Here is a 25,819-nt window from a genome sequence, read left to right as displayed (position 1 = left end):
TAAATCACAGTTGCAGAGATATTTTGTTTTCTGGCCCAAGTCTCTTAAATGCCATGTTGCTGTTATTCATACATCCACATGACATGTATATTACTCTGTTTATCCTTTACTGAACTTTAGTCACAGTTACATTAATGGTAATTGCCAGAAGCCTATCCAGGCAAAAGTTCCACGGGTTGCACTCTTCAAAGTCATCCAATGTGACATTCTTTGTTAATTAAATGCTAGGAGTTTTTCTGCCACTGCTACTACAAAGATCCTGAAAGATGTTGAGAATGAGAACAATTAATTAAATTACAATTTCATTGCTAGCTGTTTCGTTTTCATTGGTGCCAAGCCTTTTCATGTGTTTTAAGACCCACTAATGTCTTTGGCTGGAATAGGCACATGTGTTAATGTGTGGGATCGAGCAACAATGCTGGCCTTGTCAGCCAGCGGAGGAGGCCCTATTTGGTCCCTCTGTACTGCTTTGTTTCCTAGGATGACAATCGGCATCTTGGCAGAAACCTGCACCTTTGGGGTGGGGAGGAGTTGTTTTCTACAGTGTAATCTTTGTTTGGATCACCAGCTGCTCTGTGACATCATCAGGCTGGAACTTCTCATACAACAACTGCTATCCAGGCAGAGGTGGAAGACCCTGGCAAAGGGAAGAGATGATTCTTTAATTCACCTGAGAATCATTTCCCCCTCTCCAAACAACTGAAGCCCTCCCCTCCGCAGATCTAAAACCTCAGCTGTTCCTGTGGTTCAGCTGAAAAAATGGAAGTTCTGAACTATTGTCCTTCTTTATGTTTGTGATTCTAGCTGCCCCTTCTCCCAGCCTGGCTATTTCATCCCAGGTCCTCTAGCATTGCCAACTATACTGCTGGTCCCTACAGCATCATAAGTGAGTGTCATTCATACAGGGAAGGGGTTAGGAAAAGAGCAAAGCACTCTTTGGCGTCTTTTCATGTTCTTTTTCCTCAACTGGGAGGGCATGTCTCTGTGTAATTGGTTATTAGCATTATTTTTTTCCCTCTTCCAGCAAGGATCTTATGCAATCTTCTTGACATTTGCACCTGTGCTCTTATGGAAAGAGTGAACCTCACTTACAATTCCTGAAAAATGGAGCACGAACTTCGCAGGTAATCTAAATTTTGCCCAGATGATTAAGAAGTTTCTCGAAAGCACAGATTCTTAATTAGATTTGCCAATTGAAGTCCAAGATTCAAGTCACTTTATAGCTGATCTGAATAAATCAATACAGATGGTTGTACTCTATATTGCTTGCCACTGTCCGTATCATTTTTTTCATTGACTGAAAGTTGCTGACTAACTAGAAGTTATTCTTCATAGATAGATAGACAGATGATATTTACAATTAATTCTGCCTTCTCAGTTCATGACCCCTAATCTGGAACAAACAAATGATTTGTAGAAAATGTTCAAATTGTACTTTCTAAAAAACCAGGTCTTTAATTTCAGTATATCTGTCTTTGTATTTAACATTTTAAATTGCAAAGGTATTGTACTCTAGCCTTGTTAATATTTATATTTTGTTTTGATTGTTTTCTTCCTTTTCTTAATTGTATAAGCCATCTTGAGTTGCTAAAACTGTTGAGCTGTTACTCTAAAGGAATGAATAAATAATCTAATAATTAATTAAAAAGATAACTGAAGCATCCAAGATAACTGAAGCATTTCTAAACCAAGTTTTTTAATCAATTCATTTATTTGTTCCTATTTATTTATTTGCATTTCCTATAAAAGTTGTTATCTATTCATTATGTTTTCTTCTGTACCTGTGCTGTGCTTACTTGCTCATAGAGAATCCAAAAATGAGATTGTGCAGGCTGAAAACATCACGCCAAACGGCCCGGATGAACAACCTGGTAACAACACAGTCGAAGACATAAATGAGCAGGGTGAAGAGATGGTTGGCCTCCAAGGCCCAAATGAACAAACAGAGGAAAACCAAGGCCCCAATGAGCCACTCAGCGGTAGCACAACTCAAAAGCTAACAGAGCAAGAGGAAGAGAGCCAACCTCAAGAGCTACGTCAGCTGAGTGAAGAGAGCCAACTTCAAAAACTGAGTGAGCAGGCTGAAGAAAAAGAACTTGAAGAACTGAGCAAGCTGGACGAAGAACTTCAAGAACTGAGCGAGCTGGGAGAAGAAATCCAACTTCAAGAACTGAGCGACCAGGGTGAAGAAATCCAACTTCAAGAACTGAGCGACCAGGGTGAAGACAGCCAACTTCAAGAACTAAGTGACCAGGGTGAAGACAGCCAACTTCAAGAACTAAGCGACCAGGGTGAAGAGAGACAGCTTGAGGAATTGAGTGAAAAAGCTGACGAGAACAAATTTCAAGAACTGAGTGAATCAGATGAAGTGGGAAAGCCCTCGGATATAAGTGATCTAGATGAAAGTAGCAAACTACAAGATTTAATTGAACGAGTCAAGGACATTGAGCCCCAAGATTTCACATATTTTGCTGATGAACAAATAAGGAAACAAGAACAGCCAGCTACACCCTCTTTTATCGATTACATGACTATTTCTATTCCTGAAAGGCAGGATGAACCAACTGTCCTAGAATCCAAATTTGATATGTAAGTAATCCTCTGGCATTGCAGAATTAAGATTTTAGCCTTAATATCTGGTTACTAAGAAAAAAAGAAAGGCACTTGTGGATGCATATGAGCAATCCTGGAGGGAAAAATCTAAGTGATCATTACAGTAATAAAAGAGATTTTATAAGAAGGGGATAAAATTAAGAAAATACTTGATAGGAAAAAGCAAAGCTTTTCTGACTATACCCTGTCAGAAAGAGAATCAGAAAGTAAAAACTTTGCATGTGTGCTTGAGAAACGAGAACAAAAACAAACAGAAGTAGCCTGAGATTAGCAATGTCGTAGGCAAGCAGAGGAACAAGCAAAAAGCAAAATTAAAGATTTTTTTTTAAATTCTCTGCTGCTGTTCTCATGGACCTAGGGATAGTCAGGTGAAATAATCAAATGTCTTCCCACTTGCCACTCTGGTTGATGATATATTGAAAAGTGATTACCTACTTATATTTTCAGGGTTTTTCCCATGATGGATGGATGGATGAGAGGGGGGGGGGAGAGGGAAGAGAGAGATAGGTAATATGATTTATATCCCATCTCTTCTCCAGAAAAGTGTTTATCAATCTCATAAATGTATGGACTAAGATGTATCAACTTCAACTCCCAGAATTGCCCAGCCAACCATGTTCTAGAACAGGGGTGTCAAACACGTGCAGGCCACGCCTACTCTAGCTCCATTATGGGAAGAAATGTCGCAATATGTCACATGACTGTATGCTGTGTAACTCTGCGAGTTTGTCTCGTGCTCTAGAAGCTATGTGGAATACAACAGATTGGCTGAGAGAAAGTTGCTGAATTAATTTCTACAGTTGAGGGAGAACTTGAACTCAAGTTTTCACTGCAGCCTCCTATTTTAATGTACTCATCCAAACTTTTCTTAACTTTGTTTCAAAATATTTCATTAAATATACATCTTCATGTTTTCTGGTAAAGATTTAGTAAAGATTGACTTTTTTTAAAGAACATATTTAACTTGGTTCCTGAATCATTTGTCTAATATACTGAAGCAATTTAGCTGAAGTCCAGGATTGTATTCACATGAGACACTAAACCACCAAAAGAAAACCACCTGACTTAAGTTTAACACTAGCCTGGTTTAGCACATAGAAATGCAGTGAGTAGGTTTGGAATTGTCCACATGAAGTATGTTTTGTATCCCTAAGACATACTGTTTTAGCCAACATAGCCAGCGTGGAGGGAATCAGAGAGATACAATTCAATAAAATTTGTAGAACAGCATGCTGCCCACTTCTGGCTTAGGAAAATTTATTGAAGTAAATTTTTGTGTTTTTCCTCCCTTCAGGAGTCAGATAAAATATTGCTCTTTGTTTACTATTTTTTTTAAAGCTCAGTCCAAGAATACAGTTGTATTTGAAAGCCTGCAGTAAACGAATGGATGGATGCATATATCATATTTAAACTCTTTCTCAGATAATTACTCCTGGATGGAGTGAAAAATTCATCTTCAACATTGAATGATATTAAATCACTTTCATGTTGATCATTTCGAACGTCATTTTCAACATTTTGAAAGGAATAGCAAAACAACTTGGGAAGGAACATTTTAAAGTATAAGATACTTATTTAATATTTATTTATATTTCTCTTTATGTATTTTCTAAGTATATTATTGCCCCTTCTGAAAAATGATTTGTTCCTCTCTTAACATTAGCTCTCGGTTTGAGAAAAGAGACAGCAAAATCCAAGATATAAAGAAGATTGAGAGAAGTAAGATTTTCACAGAAATAACTAAGGAGAAAGAGCCTTATCTATCTGCCATTGAAACTTCATCACTGAAACCCAGAAGGAAATCTGTTAGTACTAAAAGTGAAAGCTCTACTCCTATTCCCAGAACTTATTATCAACAAACCAAGTAAGCAAGCAAACAAATTAATTTTGAGTTAAATTGGCTTGTCAGTGAAGCCCAGAAACCAGAAGGAATCTAGTAGCACATTTTCAAATTAATCAATTTTATTATAAGATGCATACTTTCAAGAGCAGCAACTCATTTCATTAAATGCAATGGAAAGATTTGGATTTCAATTGGGATAAGAAAGGAAGGGAAGGTACTTATGCAGAGGTGGATTATATGTGAGACATCATACAAGCAACTTGTCAATTAAAATGATAATATTTCAAAGGGTTGAAGATGCTGGTTCTTTGTTAGCATCCTTAATATGGAATTGCTTGTTCATTATGAAAATCGGTTTCAGGTTAGATAGTTTACATATAAATATATATTATTCCTTATTTGATTCATAAGTCTTTGTTGTCTTCTCCTTCTTTTCTTGTTTTATTTGTTGATTTATCTGTTCTGTCTTTTTCTCTGGTCTTTCTATTATCACTTCTATTTCATGTGTTTGATGCTCTTTATTCATTGTCCCTTGTTGAATATTTTCTAATTTCCCCACAATGTCGTACATTGTCTTTTATCTCCCTGTGGTTCTTTCTCAACGTATCATAAGTACTTTGGAGCATCAACACAATTTCTTTTTGAAATCCATTAATCTCCCCCGATGCAACGTCTTATTTTGATAGGTCACAATATTGCTCAATTGCCTGTCAGTAGTCTGTCACCATCCCAAAGTCTCAATTGTCTATGACCTCAGAAAGCCAGCTTAGAAAACGTTTGTTCAATCCTAGCATTGCTCCTTAGGGGAATGCAATAGTTATAGAACTTTGTGTCCCACAGTTAGTCAATTAGTTCCATTTAGGTAATCCAGGAAGATTTCCAAATGTCTGCTTAAGTCCACTCTGTAAATTCAGTCATAGATTCTGGTGTTTAAAAGTCGCTTTCTTTAGATGTCCTCCATAATCTCACAGTTAAACCTCTAATAACCATGAAGTAGACAGATATAGTAGATAGCACAGCAGTCCTCCAGTTGTTATTTATTTCCATCTTTTTCCATTCTCTTATCAGTACTTCCCAAGGTTGTAGGAGTTTAGTATATATTCCATTCACTGGTAGATGGTGCCTTCAGCTTAAATTTCAACCTTGCACAAAATCTGATATATTTATTTCAGCTTTTTGCAAATATCCAGATGAATAATTCCAGCATCTTAAAATGCCTTACCAAAATATTGCTACTAAAGTTTAAAAATCCATTTTTTTTATATTTTTAAAATATTTTGTGCTCTCCCTTTAGTTTTCTCTCTGTAATTATTCACCGCTTTGACAAGCATTTTAAAGAGTCTTTTTCAGTGTTTATTTTCTTTGGGGTTAGGTTCTAGATTTAAAAAAACCACCTCACCCTCAATTACTGTTCATCTACACTGCTCCAGCACATTGTTTGTTTCTTTGGCTGTCCCAGCTTCATGGCAGCCATAATAGCTGCCTCTCCTTTTCATCGTTGGATGGGAGGGAATCCCTGGGTCCAGCTGGAGAGCTGCCACTCTTCGGGACCTGCAGGATGCCCCATCTTTCTTCATCACCCTGACTTTATTCCCTTGGGGAGCCCTCCAACAAGGATGATTCAGCGTGAGTTCGCAGAGTCCCACTCCGTGCATCCAATCTTGCTGCGACATCAAACCAGAAGCACTTCTGGATTCTCTTCAATGGCAGTCCATATAGAGCACATTGCAATAATTCACTTGGGGGAAGGGGTAATCTGACTATGAGCAGAGCTTCCCAGTCCAGGAAAAAAGCAATAGGCACACAAGATGAAGTGCAAAAGTTTTTCTGGTCCTGTCATCAACTCTTCAAAGAGGAGACACAAGTCTAGGAGGAACCCAAAATTGTTTACCTATCCAGAAAAGATGGACCCAGGATTCCCTAAAATCCAAATCATTGCTGAGGTTAAAGCTGCTTCTTTTCTATTCAGACTCCTATAGACATTGAGACAAGACATACAATACTTCACATGATGTCTGATGATCTCATCCAGTGGCTTCAAGTAAATGCTAGAAATAGGAAGAGCCCTGGGGCCCCATCAAAGCAGGGCTTTGGACTAGGTATCTCTCCTGTCATCAACACCTAGTGGCAGTGGGGATATTCAGGTTCAAATCCACTCTCAAATATGGAAGCTCAATTGGCTAGCCATACTATTTCAACCCATCGTATCTCATGGATCTGATACTGTTGCATCCTCCCAACATGTAGCTCTGCTTTTATGTCCACTTAGTGTCTCTGTATTTTGAGTTAATGTGGGGAAAAGAAGACATTGGGAATGGAGGATTGCCTATTTATTACAAGCCTGCTGGAGATTAAATTGTGACTAGGTCCATTTGCCCAGCATTCTTATAATTAGGACTGCCTCAAAAGGGTATTCTGAATCTTGGAAGTCTGAAACATCTATTGATTTTCTCAGCAAGCTATTTACTTAGTTTATTGGAGTTATTCTTGAAAGAGTTCAATTTATTGTACAAAAAGTGGACAGAAGTCATGATCTCATGGATTGCCTTCTTTTAATTCCCATAGGCCAGTGCTTCCCAGAATTACTCTGCCTCAAACATCTGATAAAGGAGTTCAGGTGAGAATCATGATCTCTGCAATAAGGTTAAAGGTAAAGGTTTCCCCAGTCTAGTCATGTCCGACTCTAGGGGGCAGTGCTCACCACCATTTCTTAGCTGAAGGAGCCAGTGTTGTCTGAAGACATTTTCATGGTCATGCGGCCAGCAGGTTTATACACCAAGGTCCATGGAATATTGTTATCTTCCCACTGAAGTGGTACCTATTTATCTACTCACCTGCATATTTTCGAACCAGGCAGGAACTGGGGTAATAACAGGAGCTCACCCTGTTCCACAGTTCTTGGACCAGGAACTTGAGTGTCAGCTTTCTGCTGACAAGTTCAGTGTCTTTAACTGCTGTACATAAGTCCATACATCATCAATACATATGCTTTAAGGGCTGCTATTCTCTACCAATGAATGGCATCATAGTGTCCTCACAATTAATCAAACCAGAAGATCAGTGCAATCAATAAAGAAAAAAAATCATGATTCTGAAATATGACTGAATGCTCAAAGAACAATACTGAACTTTAGGGCAAATTTAGGTAAAAGTGAAAAGAACCTTAAACAAATTAAATGCTGTTTTCATTTAATCCTTATCTGGATAGGCTTGCAGAAACATTCAGGTTTACATAAACATATCCAGTTGGTTATGGTGGGAAGGTCATTTGAGACTAAATTTAGGATGACTCTTTCAAGAGTCATCCTAAATTTAGTCTCAAATGACCTTCTCACCATAACCAACTGGATGCCTCCAGAAAGCATCCCATCTTTTGCTTGTGTTCTCTGAGAGCAATATTGGAAGTATTTTGCATAAAGGATTTAGATGTTTGAATACATTTAAGCATAAACAGGTACAGGAACAAGTTTATTGAGATGTACCAAAAAGCCTTGCTTTCTCACATGTTACTATGAAAAGGTTTATAGGAAGGCATCAATTTATTAATAATATTTCTGTGACATTGGCCGATTTCAAACCTTTACTTACGTTATACCTCGTAATCTTTTAAGATTCTGTGATACATAAGCATAACAATGGCTATTAAATATTACATATTTTGTTCATTTCTAAGGATGTTACAAAATGTAAGAGTATTTGGAATGTGCTAAAGGATAAGTATACTGTAGTATCTCTTTAAAGTAGCCACATTTTTTCATTTTTTTAAATGGAAGTCTGTAAAAAGTAAAAGTGCTTTACTAAATAGTTTTAAAGATACAGCTATTTAATGAGCTGATTTCTTAAAATATATTAAATTATTTCCAAAAATATTACTTTTTTTTATAATATATTTTTTCTGATTTTCAGGAGGCAGGAATGTTTTTATTTGGGGAAAGGTAAATGGATGTAGACTGGGTAACATTGCTAGTTTCATGCCACTGTGAAGTCTGCTGAGAATATTCCCAAATTTATTTCTAGAAGAATGAATAGTGGAATCCTTTTTGATGACCAAGTTTGTACACACAATCTAGGGCAAACTTTGGCAAATTTAAGATGCATGGACCAACTCAGAATTACTGGCTGTAGAATTCTGGGAGTTGGAGTCCACAAAGCTTTAAGTTGCCAAATTTGAAAAATAATGCTTTGGAGAATATCCCAGTTTAAGTCCTGAATGCTTACTGGGTGACTTTGGGCAGAATTCTCTCTCAGCCCAACTGACTTTGCAGAATTGCTCTGAGAAAATGGGCAATGGGAGAGTTGGGGGTGGATAGGCTGAATGTATGTTGTTTTGAGCTCCTGAACAAAAGGAAGAATAATAAATTTAAGAAATAAATAATGCAATGTTGCTTTTACCCTCAGTACACATTAACCATCATGGGAAAGGTAGAGACAGAGAGTGTCATTTCAGAAACTGAAATCACGTAGCAGAGTTCTTCCCATGTTAAACAATGGAATACCTTTTGGTATTATTTTTCACTTTGGAACTGACATTTATTTTTAATTCAACAGTGTAATAAGATGCTCATGCGACGCCTGACACCACTTAGGAAGCCGGCCCCTCCAAAAGTCATCATCCCCAAAACAAGCACACAAACCAAAGATAAAGATACTCAGGTGAGACTTTCTCATCCACGCTTAAAGTGATTCTCTTCCTAAAAAGATTCCTTGGATAAATTATCTTTAAAGAACTTTTCATTCTCTAGTTTTCTAACTCCAATAACTGCTTTTTTATAACAAGTGAACAAAAACTTAAAACTGATTCTGCTGTCCTGAAAAGTAAGTTTTCCCCATTAGGTTTTCATGCATGGTTTTAATCACAGGAATTCTTGAAGTCTCCAGATGTTTGCCCTTGTCTGATTTGTTCTGAGTCTTCTTTTCAACCTCCTCTCATAAGGATGAGTAGAGTGAGGTTCAGCCTTCCATTACTTGAGGGGGCCAAAAGATTGGTGTGCTGATACAGCTTTGGAAAAATGGAAGGAATATTCCCAATCTAAAGAACTATTTTATCCTGTGTATATAAAAATGTACCGACTCAAAACTGCTATAAGAAGGAACACAAAGTTCCGATTTGTTGTATAAATGTAGTCTATGTAGTTTCCTTTCAAACCTGCAGTAAAACACATTCAGGTCATCTGCCAGTTGTTGTTTTCCTTTAGCCTGGGAAGGAGGTTTGCCGTAACCGGTGATATTTTGAAGAGTTTTCCACATGTTTGCTGGTTCATTGTTGAGAACTTATTCCTTAGCTTTTCAGAGTAGCTTATTTTTGCTGCTCTGATCTCCCTTGTTAATATGTTTCTGGCCTGATTGTACAGCATTCCATCACCTGCATGCAAAGATGAAGTGAACCATGGCTTACACGGGATGTGAATCCCACCAATTGTGTGTATGCATGCATCAGCCTTTTGAAGATTTAACTCTAAGCTTTGGATGCCATGCTTTAACTGGAATTTAACTTTTATTGGCCAAGTGCCAATGAGAGTTTTCCTTTGTACTACTATACTATGTGTTGACTTTGTATAAAGAAGCATGCATTATCTCAATCCTTCTGTCTTCACCATGAGATTACCACTTCCTTTGAAACATTCATGAGGAAACCACTAACTGCAGTGGAAAAGAAGAAAAAAGAGGCAAAGAGTAGGGCAGTTTCCAAGATCCCTTCAAACAAAGCTCCCAGAAAGACTCGCCGGTCCTCTTCACGCAGAAAAAGTACCAGCTCTTCTAGCAGGTAAAAATCCTTGTAATGGGCCAACTTAGCCATTCTTTCCTCCTTCCACTGCCTGGTGCTTTTTCTGCTCCAGATTTTTCCTTGACAAAAGGAGAAACAGTTGAATACTTAAATATGGGGAGTAAATGTAACATGTGTGGGGGATGGAGGGTTGTTTGCTTTTTACATTTCCATCAGTGGAAAATCTTCCTTTAAAGATGTTTTACAATTTCATTAATGGATTTTATGTACATCTAATTTTTCTTTTTTGTTTTAAAACATTCTGGTTGGTAATTTCCTTCCCTTCTTTAATGTTTTCTCCATAACTAATTTTGCACAATATTTTGCAAGATTAGTGGTGTAAGCAGAAAAGAGGAGGAAATCAAATCAGTGTCCTGCGTCTTGATATTGTAATTGTTCCTATGCCATTTCTGTAATTCTAAATAGTTTTTTTAATCTGCATAGTTAAAGTGATTTGCAGGATTACTCGTTCTCTTAGTCAGACATCTTTAGGCACATAACAAAATCTATAATCATACAAGGCACATATCTCAAGCATTGGTTGGAGTTTCACATCAAGCTATGCCATGATGCTGAGGAGAAAAACAGTCCAAATTAGTTGAATTCACAGAACCTTTAAGCCAAAAGACACACTAACATTTGACTTACTAGCAAGTTTAAAATCAGCCTTTAATAGTTGTGGCACACTAATTATTCTGGGCCTGTTGTTCCATGTTTACATAAAAGTACTTGAATGATGAATTGTGAGGGGCAGCTCAATAATCATTTTTATTCTCTCTACAGCCATGTCTCACGATCCACGTCAGCGAAAAAGAGCAAGTGAGTGGTACCCTGCCTATGCTCCATTCTACCTCCTTTTATTTTCTTCCTCTGTGATGTTCTTTCTGTTCTTTCTGCTTTGGCTTTCTCAGTTTTGAGGCTCTATGATCCCTCATTTCCATTCCTGGAATTTTCCTGTAATGAATTGTGCATGCATGTATCAATAACTCTCAAGATCAAAACTTTAAAGGTGTGAATGGACAGGAAAGAAATAGTAATAAATACCTAGTAGGTAAGGAAGGAGAGAAAACATCATGGTTTCTGCATATAATGCTAATAAGGATGGTTTGCAAGAGTGAAACAGTATTGAGGTGTAGTAAATGAATATACCGTAGATATGTTTCTTTTCCTTATGTCGTGCATTCATTATTTTTGTGAGGATGATTATTTTTTCTTTTCAGCACTCTGCACAATGTTTCTTATTCCAAAACCTGACAGGTACCCATATCTGAGCATAGTGGAAGGACATGAAAGCTGAGGTATTGAGCATACAAATCAAGAGGAAGAGGCAAGGGACAAGTGTTAAGGCATTGTAATACAAACTCTATCCCTTATTTGTTTATGTGCAATGTTGCAATGCAAGTAAAAAGGGCAGAGTTCGGATTGTGGCTTAATGACCTACATTTATTACGTTGGGTCTTTATGGTTAGGAACAAATGGTTCAAAAAGTGATGTAGTGCAGAAAATCTCTTGGTGATCCCTCACTTCTACATATTATGGAAGTCAAGTCCAGAAGACCTTATTCATGGCCCCAGTTCTATAGCCTTCATCCGGAAGTTAGACTGGCTCTACTGTTGATTGCTTTCCAGAAGCTTTTAAAGACCAAACTCATCCAGAAAGAGTATCTTGCTTTGAGCTCTGGTTATAATGGAAGTAATTTGTTATTTATTATTTATTTCATTATTAAATTTCAATGCTGGTGTTTATTTTTATTGTGTACATTTTATTTAATCCACGTATTCATTATTCAGTCTTGGTGTGTATTTCTTCATACTTTGTAACCTGTCAGGAATTTTTGTGAAAAACAGCAGGATGAAGAGAAAGAGAGAGAAAAAGCCAGCAATGGATGGGTTTCTTAATACCAAGTATGAGAACAATCAAAGCTGTTAGAAATGAGGACATTCATACAATCACAAGTTCATCTGCTATGATACTACAGATACATTTAATATCTTTTCATTCAACAACCGCTCAAATTTACAACAGAACTGAATGACTGGTATTTATTCCCAGTCACCTGCACAGCCATTGTACCATCCGCAGAATCATGGGATCAAAATTCAAGGGCTTGGCAGCCTGTAGAAACTCATGCTCACTTCAAGTATTCCCACCTGCCTATCTCCTGGGAGTGGGAGAGGAGGGGAGAAATAATGGGGAGGAAGATGAGGCAGTCTCTTATCTTACCAAATTTCAGGGCTAAAAGGGATGAGTTGGGAATAACATGGATCAGGGAGGATCAGGGTGGGTCCTCACATTGTGACTGCTGACATTCAGTTAATTACAGCAGTAGAGATTGTGGAGATTGCTGCTGCTAATAAATGTGTTCATATGACATATCACTTTACAATTGCATGTCCTTAACCTACAATTGCAGGTTAAGGACAGGAATTCCAACTACGCCAACTATCGCCATAATTTAGAGATTCCTATAGAGACTTGCTTCTAGATGTGAACATTTTTAAATTCGGTTTAGGAGATACCAGCGTTGAAGTCAAAGATAAGCAGAGGTTATAATGATAATCAGATTTCTATCCATATTTTGGCAGGAAGCCTAATGTTGTCTACAATGTCCACATAACGGTGTATGACAGGGGGAGAGAAATTAATACCCCATTCATCAAGGATACAACCTGGGAAGGTAATTCATGTGATCTGCCTTTGCCTCAGTCAAAGAAGTCTGTGTTGATGGAAAACTCAGCAAGCTACAATTATTTCCTTTTTAATTTTTGCTTTGTTTGTTTATCACCTAAAATAATATGATATATATATAATGCTTTAATTCATTATTTGAAACACAAATCCTAATCAGTCCATCTTATTAAATATTTTTTTAAATATACCTTTATGCTAAATGATTCATATTAAATTGCCATTAATGCTAGACAGGTAGTCCTTGACTTACAACCATTCATTTAATGATTGTTCAAAGTTACAATGGCACTCAAAAAAGTGATTTATGACTGTATTTCATTGTTTTCACTGTTGCAGCATCCTTATGGCTCATGCACTTGGCTATTGGTTTGTATTTATGATGATTACAGTGTCCCATGGTCATGTGGTCACCTTTTATGACCTTTGACAAGCAAAGACAATGGGGAAGCCAGATTCACTTAACAACCAAGTTACTAACTTAATAATCACAGGGATTCACTGAACAACTGTGGCAACAAAGGTTGCAAAAAGGGGCAAAACTCAACAACTGTCTTGCTTAGCTTGGAAATTTTGGGGTCACTGTGGTCATATGTCAAGGACTATCTGTAGGGTATAGTCTTCATGTATAATTAAGTATAGTTTTAAATTGAGCATTGCTTCATTTGTGAAGAGGTTCATGACAATAAATGACTCGCATAGTATTTCTTCATTTAAGCACTGCTATACTGAAACCCTGCATACATTCCTTTGTAAAACTGCCTCACAACAGAATAAATTAAACTGGACACAGGAATAACACATACTGCTGTTAAAAACATGAACCATTTGAGAGCAAGAGTGTTTCAGTTATGGTCAACACTGTAGACTACAGACTTAGCAGAGATATTGTAATTATGACAGGATTCTAGAAACATTTTTTTTGTGGTCCAAGGGAAAAGTGACATGGAGATGCCTAGAATGTGGGTGTACTATACAGTATGCTTTACTATTGTATCAATTGGACTTGATTTGGACTTTAGTTAAAATAACTTGTGCTTAGTGCTAGTGATAATCTTCTCTCCTTGTCCCATTTCTGGAAGTATTAAAAAAATTTAAATTAAATTTCAAAAAATAAAAAGTGAACATGCAAAATTACAACAAAAAAGGAAAGATGGGGCAGGGAACAGCAGGAAAAAAATGTTTAAAGTGACATTAAAAAAAGTAAACGCCAAAATAATCAATCAATGTGCTTTGAATCTACACACTTTTGAGGCACTCTTTAACTTCATTCTGTTCACTCTGTTTTATGTGGTTTCCAGAAACATCTCTCTTCTGCCAATTTTCAATCCACTGTGTTATGTTCCATTACTCCTGTTAGAAGATGAGTCTATCTTTGATATGTTTTCATAGACATATTTGTTTTTCCTGCCCTGATTCTACTTTCACTCATATTTTTTTTCACTTTTCATTCATACTACCGAAACTTTCAGAAGCTGTCATCACTCTTGTATATTATCACTAATTCTCTCATAGTATGATCAAGTCTTCAGAGAAAACTGAACTAGACGTTTCTTTCTGTGGCTCTTTTCTTCTGAAAAATACTTGCCATCTGGAGAGTCCAGAGATCTGGACCATCTCTGCTACCACAGGCCTTTAAAAATATTACTTTGCCCTCAAAAAATATGCCCCCAAGATTGTAAAAATCCACATCTCTTGCTCTACTGTAGAGCTGCACTATTACTGAGCAAGGGGCTTTCACAAGACTCAGAACAGACCATTGACCATTCTTTGTGTAGCTTTGCATTTCTATCCAATTTCAGCCAGTTGTGGGAATAATTAATGCATGGTATTTTACTTTTCAGATTGTATAGTGTGTTCAGGGCTCTCTAGAATTTGCACTGTTTTCAATGTCTTGAAGTGTGGCAGAGTTCCCGTCAGCAAACTCCTATTTGTACTTCACACTCTCAAGATCCTAGTGACCAGAGATGAGATGTATTGTGCTCTCCAGATAATGAACGTGGATGGTATGTGATCCAGAGGTTTTTGTGTTCTTAGCAGTTTTTTAATGCACAGTGCATGCTATCTGTGGAAAGCTGATATCCTCATGAAATTAGAAGATTATGTGGAAGTCAGTGTATGCACCAATTTCAGTTTGTCTGACTTAGCCCTGTGCAATGGAGGTCATGCAAATGGCAGCCTGATTTCCTGCACATTTAGATCACTGAATAAACTACAGCCTGGGGGGAAGAAAATAACTTAACCTGCTGTAGAATTTTTAGAGCCGCTACCTGGTACCTTGGACTGCTGCTGCATTTATACAACATGCTTAACTTGATGCCTGGATTAATCTATTATGGTATTTAGATTTGCAAACTGAATAATAAACTAATCAAACAATCTGAGTGAGTACACTGAACATTTTGAACCAAAACAAGGTTAACATTAATCCAAATTGGCGTGTTGTGCTGAATTGTCAGATACATCTTTACTTGATATGGCTAACTGTATTGTGGAAACACACCTGTTGGCAGGGATTACAAAATCCATTGAGTCAGAACCAAATATATCACATTTTGATTGTGCATATGATGTTCAGCCATTATAATTTTTGTATACTTTGTATAAGTACACATACACTCTTTGATATGCTCCTTCCTAATTGAGAAGTCATGCTGACTGAAAATTTCCAAGTTATCCAATATATGTTCTATATTTGGCCAGTGGCTTCTAAAGAGAGCAGGTGTGTGTGTGTGTGTGTGTGTGTGTTTGTGTGTGTGTGTGTGTGCATGTGTGCATTCAAACTGATAAAAGCATATATGCAACATTGCAACAGAAGCCACACTCCATTTTTATATTATTATGAAGTTCCATGCAAGCCTAACCTTATAATGATCCTATAGACCCCCCAATTTAGCCTTCCCTTCATTCTGTTATGTTTACTTTGTAGATCTTACTAGTCCATCAACTATTTTTGCCAGAGGGAGTGTTGGCTATAACTATTGGGCAAGTTGGCTTGAGATGCTCAAAATTCTGGCTCAAGTTTGAATGGTCATATATTGTACACCTATTATAAACCCAAATGTTACTCCGTCTATCAACCTGCTCATCTGAATGTCACTCCCACTTGTAGTCTTCTTTCTCTCTTACAGTACTTGGGACTGTGAATTTTTCAGAATTTCTGGATGTTGTGAATAAAACCTCACCATTTGCTCAATCAGAAGGTATGAGAGGAAAAACTGAGGCAATAACAAGGGAAATGTTTACACCATTGTTACTGCATAGCATAATTCTGTTTCTTTCTCTCTCTCTCTGTACTTCCATCATCTGAAAAATATCTGCTGCTTTTCATTTTTTAAATATAAACAAACAGAATTCTTGTTATAATATGCATATTTGTTTTATTTGATGTTTTTATCTGAATGAGAATAAAAACTTGTTTCTCCCTCAGTAGGAGCAAAGAGGAAATTCTGATTGACTGCTTTATTTTGTTCAGTATGTCACATGAATTACATTCTGATATTGGGTTGCTTTCATAGTTAATATCATTTGTGATGGAATAATCACCCAACTCTCTTAATATTAGACATAGCTAAGTTAAGAATAAGTGTATTTCTGCACATCTTAAATTATTCTATAGATTTTTAAAAATGTATTCTATAGATTTCTGACATTCAGTTGAGAGAAGGAAGCCTGCATATAAAAGTCATATTTCATGTTTCATCTCTTGACTTATGAAGAATTAATTGAAAGTAAAGCAAGCTTTTTCTCTCATTTTTCTCTTCTGCCTTTTGATATGCCTTATATTTGTATCTGTCTAGTAGCAGCTCCATGGAATTATTTTTTTTGTTCGCCCCAGCTCATATTTTACACTCTAGTGTCCATGGCAATAGTTGGATAAAGTCATTTGGCTTGCCCTCTATGTCATCTTCACCCTTAGCTACAGCAACTAATAATTGCTAAAGAAGCTGGAGTGCCCCCCTCTTCTCTGCCTCAGAAGTTGATGGAACACAGATTCCTGGAGTTATCCTATCCTTTACTTTTCAGCTGAAGTAACTATCCATCATGTCCTCTGCTGCAGTGCTGAACAAGAAGCTGAACTCTTGGGATGTATTTCAAATCTGTATTCCTTTGGGATCTACTCATGCTAGAAAGGCACTTTAGGATAGAAGCTATTGGCTATGAGTTGAAGTTGTAATCTGCAGAGCTCATTCTCTCACACAGATTAGATACACAAATGTATGAAGCCTCTTTGAAATTTTCTGCACTAGTTGTCAGCCTGATCATGGCAGTATCAACAATATTATTGCATTCCCTTTCTTCCCCTTAACTGCCTCATGAAAATCAGACAGACACTTGCTAAATCCTTCAGGCTGCTGTGAATGAGATGAATTAGATATAGGATAGGTGTGATGTGTCTACATCTTTTATATGCATCATACCTACCCTATATTTAATTCACCTAATTTTAAAGAAGGTTGAAAGTGTATGATTTCAGTACCTCCATCTTCATGCATGGAGGCATTAATTATTGCTGTCTTTTTCTTCTGTGTTTCTTCCAGGCTTCCAGAATACCCTCTGGGCTTTCAGGAAAATAAAGAAAGATATGGTTTGTATTGATGATCTGAGGTTAGTCCTGGAAAACCTTGAAGTCAACTTGACCTGTGAAACTATGCATGATGCACTAAAATGCACTCGTCTTAATAGTGAGTATCTCCATTTCACACACACACACACACACACACACACACACACACATACACACACACACCCCTACACCTCTCAGATGACCCTGCCTAAGAGGAATCTGGTATCAAAATAATATCTCAGGGTAGACCATCCAATGTCAATCTGAGTAAACAGTTCCTACTGTTATGTTGGTCTCAGTTGGTTTAGGTTTGTAAAAGCTTGAAGTAGGATTTTGAATCATGCTCAGAAATCTATTAGAGCTATAAGCAAATGCTAGGGATGACAACATTCCTTCTTCTCTTTGTGCAGAGAATAGGCTTTTGAACTTCAAGGAATTTCTTATGGCTGTAAAGGAACTACAGAAACATCCTGAAGAAGAAAGTGAGTTGTCTGATGGTTCTTAGTCAATCTGTGGAATCAGTTCTTGGTGCTCAGTTACATCTTGTTCTTGCAAGTGAATTAATCTACTTTGTTGACCTTTGCAACTTCCATCCTAAACCTAACTCTCTAGTTTTTTTTACAGAGAAATTATTTTTCAGAATGTCATAGTTCTTTATTAAACTGTACACAATTAGAGTGACCCAGACTCAAGAGAGACACAAAAGAACTGAACTTTCAAGAGGTGGTTTATTTACATTTCCCTATATGGGTTGGGTAGATGTTTTATTTTATAAAAACAAACATAAAAAATTGATGCTTTGATACATGAATGCTTCCTATATTCTGTTCTGCTGCTATCTCTGTACTATTACTATGTAATTATCATAGTAACTATGATAGTAACTATAGTAATTATGACAATTACTATACTCTATACTGTTATTATTCAGCATATTAGTCTATTACAACTATTACCTATTACTATATTAATACTATGTATTATGCTTGGTACTATTGCTAAAGTACATTAAACATTCCTTCTTAAACCTGTGCTGTCTTAAATTCCCTCTCTCTGAGATTTCTTGTTTTTCTGTTAATGGATAACATGTAGAAGTCTTTATTGTATTGTATTGTATTGTATTGTATTGTATAGCATAGCATAGCATAGCATAGCATAGCATAGCATAGCATAGCATAGCATAGCATAGCTTTTTTGTCATTGTACATCATGTATACAACAAAATTGGTTATATTATATTATATTATGTTATGTTATATTTTTATATTTACATTAAATTTTATATTTTTATATTAAGTCTTTTTTATTTATATTATATTATAGCTTTGCCTTCCTAGGCCGCTATACTTTTTTTTAAAATCCGTTTTGGACCATCCACTGCTTCTGAAGGGAAAATGCCTAATTTCATTTGGCTGTTGTACTAAATTTCTGGTGGGTGCAAATTTTCAAAAGGCACATTTCTAACACTTGTGTCCAGATTACAGCTTTATGATGTGCTGATTCTGGGGGAACGGTTTAAATAGAGAGAAAGAAGACAGAACAAGGGCCTGCAATATTGCTAAGCCCTCTGCTCTTCCATACACCTTAACTAGTACTATAGAAAAATAAGGGTGGGGGGAAATCCTTTGGCAATATCCTGCTAGCCCTAAGAAAGATCAGATTTCTTTCTTTGTTTGAAGGCTTGGTCTCAAGGTTTTAAGCCTTCCTTGTTCTGATTTTATCTCTCCCTTTCCACCTAGGAATCCTCAGCATTGGGTTTCTTGATACCCCAGATGGTACTTCTCTAGACTGATGGTCAAACCAGCTTTTCTTAGGCTGTCAATTACTAACTTCAAGTATTGGAGGTCTTCTTCCCAAGTTTAACTTTGGAAATTGTCTAGATATGCAGCACAAAACTTGGTCCCTCCCTCCCTCCGTGTGTGTGTGTGTGTGTGTGTATTATATTCAATTCTTAAGACTTTCTAAATTTTCACACCAGCCTTCTTTAACCTCCTTTGAGGCTGCCTCCCAGAGAGTAACTTCGAGAGGCTAAATCCAGTGGGTGTTTGTGGGATTTCCCTATATGTAAGCAATAGAAATGGTAGCCAAATCCATATCGGATTGAAAGGGAGAAAAAGGCTTCCAATTGTTTGGGACCTTGACCCACATATTTCTGAAAGGTCTGATACATTACTTCAATTATTAGACCATCTACCTGCAGATGATAAGGGCTGATATGCACCCCTTTTGTCCTTGAATCAGTGTAAAGATATTTAACCTGAGCTGACTGAAAATTGGATCCTTGATCTGTGAGAATTTCCTTAGGAATGCCTACCCTCCTAAGGTTTCTGACACATTGATGCTTCTGCCATTCTTTTAGCTGGCATACTCCACAATGAAAAAGCTTCTGGAGAGAGAGTTGCATAGTCACATACAATTAGGATATATCCATTGTCTTTACTGGATTGGGGACAAAGCCTTCAAAATCAGGAGTATTTCAGAAAAGGGGCTGAGAATAAAAGTTATTCTCTCCATTGAACTTTATTTTGTCCCCTTTTGGTTGATAAGCAGGACAGGATTTACAGTAATTGGCCATATCTGGTCTTGGCAAGTCAATTCTCTTAGCAACATTTGATATTTAAATATTTTCTTTATTGTAGGTCTTCCTTAAAATCCTTTGCAATCCTGGCCAATCCTTTAAAAAAATTCTACCTTTGAAAAATATATTGAATTCTCGTTATAATACAGTATTTGGGCGTTCTTCACCCAAGGCTTTGATGAGGATGATTGATTTCCCTTTTCTTCTCTAGATCCAGGTTCTTTCTTTTCACCATTTTGTTCCTTTGAGGAGGGGATGGTTTGTTGTTATTTTAATTCAATTTTAAATGTTTTTTTAACAATTTGTAAATTGGTCAGAGTCATTGGGAACTGAGCGGCATATCAACTTAATAAATTATTATTGTGGTTTATCACACAGTCAACTAGACTTGATTTGGCATTTTTATCCCCCTATTCAGGCTTTCATAAGGACTTGGGATAGGCAGATGTTCCTTGATGGTGTGAAATGTACTATCACAGGATGTTGAATGGTTCCAGGGGGAGCTCCCTTGTGCAATCGATTGCTGGGGATTTTGTCAATGCCAATGGTGATGAGGTGGTGCTCCAGATGTTGTGGGATTACATGCAAAGTGCTTATTGATACTATCTTTGCTTTCTTTTGCCACCTCTCTTTTCAGGTCTTTGTTATTTTCTTCCTCTCCTATTCTGCTGTCTTCAGATATTACAATGTCCACTCTCCAGCTTTTCGTTTCGTTTTGTTTGTTATTGATATTTGTTAAGTCTGGTGTAGCAGTACTTGCCTGTTTGAATTCTAGGGTCCCAGATCACTTTAGCTTCTTTTCTTTCTATTACTTTGTCTGCTTTATAGTCTCACCAGTTCTTGCTTGCAGGCAAATCGAACTTTTTGCAGATATTCCAAGGAACCATTGTTGCTACAGTTATTTGTAGTCAGGTGGTACTACCGTTTCTTCAGCTTCTTTCCAGAAGCGGCATTGCTGCCATCTCAACTTTGGCTTTATATACATTTGTTCTTAAAGCATGGTCTTCTGCAGCCAGAATTAGCTCCTCTGTCTCTTTCATCAACTTATCTGCTCTTAATCATTACAGATCTTATTGTTATTTACTTTGCCTGCTTTTTTTTTAATGTACTGGCCACGTAATACTTTTTCTTGCCACATTTCTTTGCTATTCTTCATTTGATCTTTCTCTCTCTCCCTCCCTCCCTCCCTCCCTCCCTCCCTCCCTCCCTCCCTCTCTCTGTGTGTGTGTGTGTGTGTGTGTGCATGTATAATTTATAAGCATTTTTTTAATACAGTGTATGTCAGTTACACAAAAAAAGACGAGGGGAAAATCCTCTATTTTAATACAGACATTTATAGTCTTTTTTCCCACTAATTCCTACCCAATGTCTCTAGCCATTCATAAAAACTGTTCCATATCCGATTGTATTCGGAGTCCTCTTTATCTTTAATTTTAAAAGTTAACCTATCCACTTCAGCACATTCTAAACAATTTTGAATTACTTCCTCGTCTGGTGGAGTGTTTTCATTTTTCCAGTGTTTGGCAAATATAATCCTTGCTGCTGTCAGTATATATAAGATTAAATATGTGGTCCTTTTATTGTAACCCTCTTTGGTCTTTCTCGTAAACCAGTTTGCTATTTTTAGTAATTGGCAATCCTTCATTATATACTAGTTTCAGTGTATCTTCTTTCCTGTCCTTTACATTTTCTTCTAATATCTCTTTTCTTCTTCAACTGTTTTGTGTACTTATAACATTTCACACCCACCTATTTTCTTTAATAAGACAAATCTGTCAACATCACTGCATGGATGAAGGCCATGATTCCTTGTCATTATTTTTCTCACCTTCCTGTTCAGCGCTTTTGGTTCTGCTTGAATCCAGTCTGCTAGTCCAACTGTGTATCTAATGACTAGAACTGCCTAAATGTTAATTACCTCAGTGGTATTTTATCCACTGAGTTTGGATTTTTCCTCCCTTCATTCTCATTAAGTATTCACTTCTAACCTTCTTCTTGACTTTAGTGTGCTTGATGTTGTCACCTTGAAGGATGCTCAGGTATTTTTAGTGATAATCTTCCTCCAAAATTCCTAATGTTATTTCCATAGGGCGTCTTGATTCCTTCAGTTTTCACCATTTTCCCCATTGATGGTGAGAGTGGCATATTTGTTCAGTCCAAACATGATTGCAATATCTTTTCTGTAAATATATAGACGACATTGAGCAGTGATTCTATTTCAGAGGATTGTCCATGTAAAGGAGGTTTTGATATTTAAAGCCATGGCTTGCCTTGCTCAGTATTGTTGACCCAGGAATCAGTGGATTGACAAACAGTAATGTGGTAAGAGTGAGTCTCCTTGAAAGATTCCTCTCTTGATGTTAACTTCTTCCAGTAGATCACCACTGACCAGCAATGGTGTCTTCCATTGTACTGCAGATTTTTGCACAAAATTTCTGATGTTTTTATTGACTCCTGTAATTTTAAGCATTTGAATAACCAAGCTTGTGTCAGGGAGTTGAATGTTTTATTGCACTCAATCCAAACTACCTTCAAGCGGGTTTTCCTTCTCTTTCAGTTTTCCAAAACCATCTTGTCAATTAGGAGCTGACATTTTGTTCCTCTGTTATTTGGGAGGGTTCCTTTGTGCTCAGATTGGACTGCATCAGCTACCATATAATTTAGCAATATGAAAGTTGTTGGTAAGCAGAGACATGGGTTATAGTTTCCTGGTGCTGCTACTTTTGTTGTTGGATCTTTAATTATAGGGAACATTTTGCTTCAATTTCACCTCCTTGCCATATCTATATCTTTAAACTGCTTGGCAATAAGTGGGTGTAGATCAGTTCACCTTCACCTTATGCTGACCAATTCTTGATCTTCCTTGCTCTTCTCTCCACCATTTCTGCTATTATTACAAGTTCATTTATTTCAGCTTCTTTTTTATTCTTATCCACCCCCTTTAGCTGAATTCTCACTGTGTTTCTTTGGGTTATCCTTATAGCTGCACCCAAAACTTCACTGCTTCTTTTTTTCAGTATTGACTGGTTCGCTGCAGTATTTCTATTGGTGGATTGGTAGAAACAGACTGACATTTTGATTGTATTATGCAATTTGAGCTTCTTATCTGCTGATCTTCTTGGCTAAAGCTGTTATTTGCTGCTTTATTATTTTCAGTGCTTTCTTATTCTTCTGTGTTTCTAGGTTATATTTCTTGATCAGATATTCTTTGGTCTTCTTGACCTTGAATCTCCTTTCTTTCATCTGTTCTAATTCACCTACATCTGATCTTAGCATGCTGATTTTATTTCTAAGTCTGATCTGCCATTTTGTAGCAAACTTCTCCATTTCCCCCTCTTGTTTATTGATTTTGCATCCAAGGGATTCAATTACAACAGCAGCTGCACTCCACATTAGTTGGTTTGTTTCTTGCAGTGAGCTGGTACTTATATTTGATATTATAGTATTGGCTTCTTTTAACATCTGTATCAGTTGGTTTTTTTTGGAATAGGTTTCAAGGCAGGCAACCTTATTTTGTTTGTTTTTGTGCTGTTCTAAATGCTCAGTTATTCTTTATTTCAATTCTTCTGTTTTAGTTAGAGGGATTATTAGTCAGCCAGATGTTTAGACTGGATTTGACATTTTTATGCACTTATCAAGTCCTTCCCAAAGACTTGGGGATAGGCAGATATCATTATTTGACTGTATTAAATGTATCATCAGAGATGTAAGCTGTTCCAAGTAAACTTGCATTTGGAATTGACTGATATTTATCAACTCTGATGATGTTCAAGTGGTGTTCCAATTCTTTTGAGATTGTACCTAAGGAACCCCTATTATTATTGGTGGTACTTTTGCTTTGTTTTCCTACAGTTGATTATTATTATTATGCCAATTGGCTTATGATGAATCATATCTTATCTTTTGAAAGTCTCTGTTTCTCCTTACAGTATTTCCGAGTGAATATGCCCTCTTGGAACGGAAGCCTTTTCGGGATGTGACTGGGCTTGTTGGTGCTGATTCTAGATGGAGAAGAAAGTACCAAAACTATTTTGATGATGACATATCTGAATCCACAACCCCATACTTCTCAGGACAGTCAAGTTCAGCTACATATAGTGATTTCACTGACATCTGCAGAAAAGGACCGAGTATCATGAAAAATGCAATGGCAGATGAAGATCAAAAAGTCACAATAGTGAAAATTTTGCAATCAGATGTTGCTGACCAAAAAGAACCTTGCACTACATCTTCTTTAGACTATTATGAAGGCAACACTAAAGAGTCTGACAACATGGAGGTGAAAAAGTCAACAACAGATGTTGCTATTATAGAAATCACCAAAGCTAAAGATGACTTAATGGAGGAGAAAATATCCATATCTGATACTCCTGATCAAAATATCCCACCCGATCAAAATATCCCACCCGATCAAAATATCCCACCCGATCAAAATATCCCACCCGATCAAAATATCACACCCGATCAAAATATCACACCCGATCAAAATATCACACCTGATCAAAATATCACACCCGATCAAAATATTCTACTTGCAGATAATGCAGAGGGCAAAGATACAGAACCTGTCATTGTAGAGGAAATACCTTAGACTTCTATTCTTCAATTCAGGTTGATTGGCTTCCACAGATTACTAGGCGATCTACGTGTTAAGAGAAGTTGGGTTTTCTGAAGTTTCTGAATTTCCACCAACCAATCTAGTATAAGGAAATCTCAAGGCTTCTCTGATATTATGTGCATTCTTTGCCCGGCCATATAATCAGAGGAAGCAAATTTCTAAATCGAAGATGTTAGGAAAGGGAATCAGTTCCTCCTGAAAGTGGAATAAGCTGGGGAGGGATCCAGGGTTATTTTATGTGACCCATTGCGAATGATTCCTTGGCAGACCTGAATAAAATTCAGCAGGTGTGTGTCTTTCTAAAGCATTTTAATGTGCTTATTTGTTTTTTATTGCTGCCTGGAAACTCTAGTGTTTTTAAGATCCTTATTGGTTTACAAACGTGAAGTAACCTATTAACAGAGTTGGAAGGGACCTTGCAGGTCATCTAGCCTGCCCAAGCAGGAGACCCTACATGTGCCTCTACCTAGGATCAAACTGTTAGTGCCCAAGGGTAAACAGGAGTACAGGTAGTCCTTGACTTACAACCATCTGCTTAGTGACAATTCAGAGTTACAGCAGCACTGAAAATAATGACCTATGACCATTTTTCACGCCACTGCAGCATCCCCATGGTCAGGAGATCAAAATTTGGAAGCTTGGCAACTGGCTCATATTTATGATGGTTGCAGTGTCCCTGGGCCATATGATCACCATTTGCGACCTTTTGACAAGCAAAGTCAATGGGGAAGCTAGGTTCACTTAACAACCATGTTACTAATTTAACAAGTGCAGTGATCCCACTTTATAATTGTAGCAAGAACGGTCATAAAATGGGGCAAAACTCAATTAACAACTGACTTGCTTAGCAATATAAATTCTGGGGGCCATTGTGGTCATACGTTGAAGACTATCTGTGTCCTATAGCCCAAAATTAAACCAACCCTATGCCTAAATGTTTTTAATTTGATGCATATTCGCTTTAAATTCTTATTTTTTAAAAAAAAATAACTCCCCACTCAAAGTAAGGCTTTTAGGTGTTGTCCATGGAGTTAATGGTTATGGACACAATGAAATCAAAGTTCCACTATTCTCTAAGTTACTAAGTTTCCAAAATAACAGTAGCAATAGCAGACTTATAGCTGCTTCATAGAGCTTTACAGCCTTCT

General features: G+C 37.0%; 1 protein-coding gene across 1 annotated transcript; it reads left to right on the top strand.

The window, feature by feature from the left end:
- Window positions 1–1,104: 1,104 nt before the first annotated feature.
- On the top strand, window positions 1,105–24,850 carry LOC309401568 (uncharacterized protein; the record flags this gene model as incomplete). Its single annotated transcript, XM_081970638.1, has 13 exons — window positions 1,105–1,124; window positions 1,807–2,589; window positions 4,277–4,477; window positions 7,022–7,073; window positions 9,005–9,109; window positions 10,018–10,220; window positions 11,004–11,039; window positions 12,806–12,897; window positions 14,753–14,914; window positions 16,040–16,111; window positions 17,450–17,593; window positions 17,886–17,957; window positions 23,983–24,850. 13 exons carry the CDS (start codon window positions 1,105–1,107, stop codon window positions 24,642–24,644), a joined length of 2,604 nt encoding a protein of 867 aa, XP_081826764.1. The 3' UTR covers window positions 24,645–24,850.
- Between the last annotated feature and the right edge of the window lie 969 nt (window positions 24,851–25,819).

The sequence above is a fragment of the Natrix helvetica genome (genome assembly GCF_964273705.1).
Source record: "Natrix helvetica genome assembly, chromosome: Z".
Classification (NCBI taxonomy): Eukaryota; Metazoa; Chordata; class Lepidosauria; order Squamata; family Natricidae; genus Natrix; species Natrix helvetica.
This window is presented reverse-complemented; position numbering and strand designations above follow the sequence as displayed.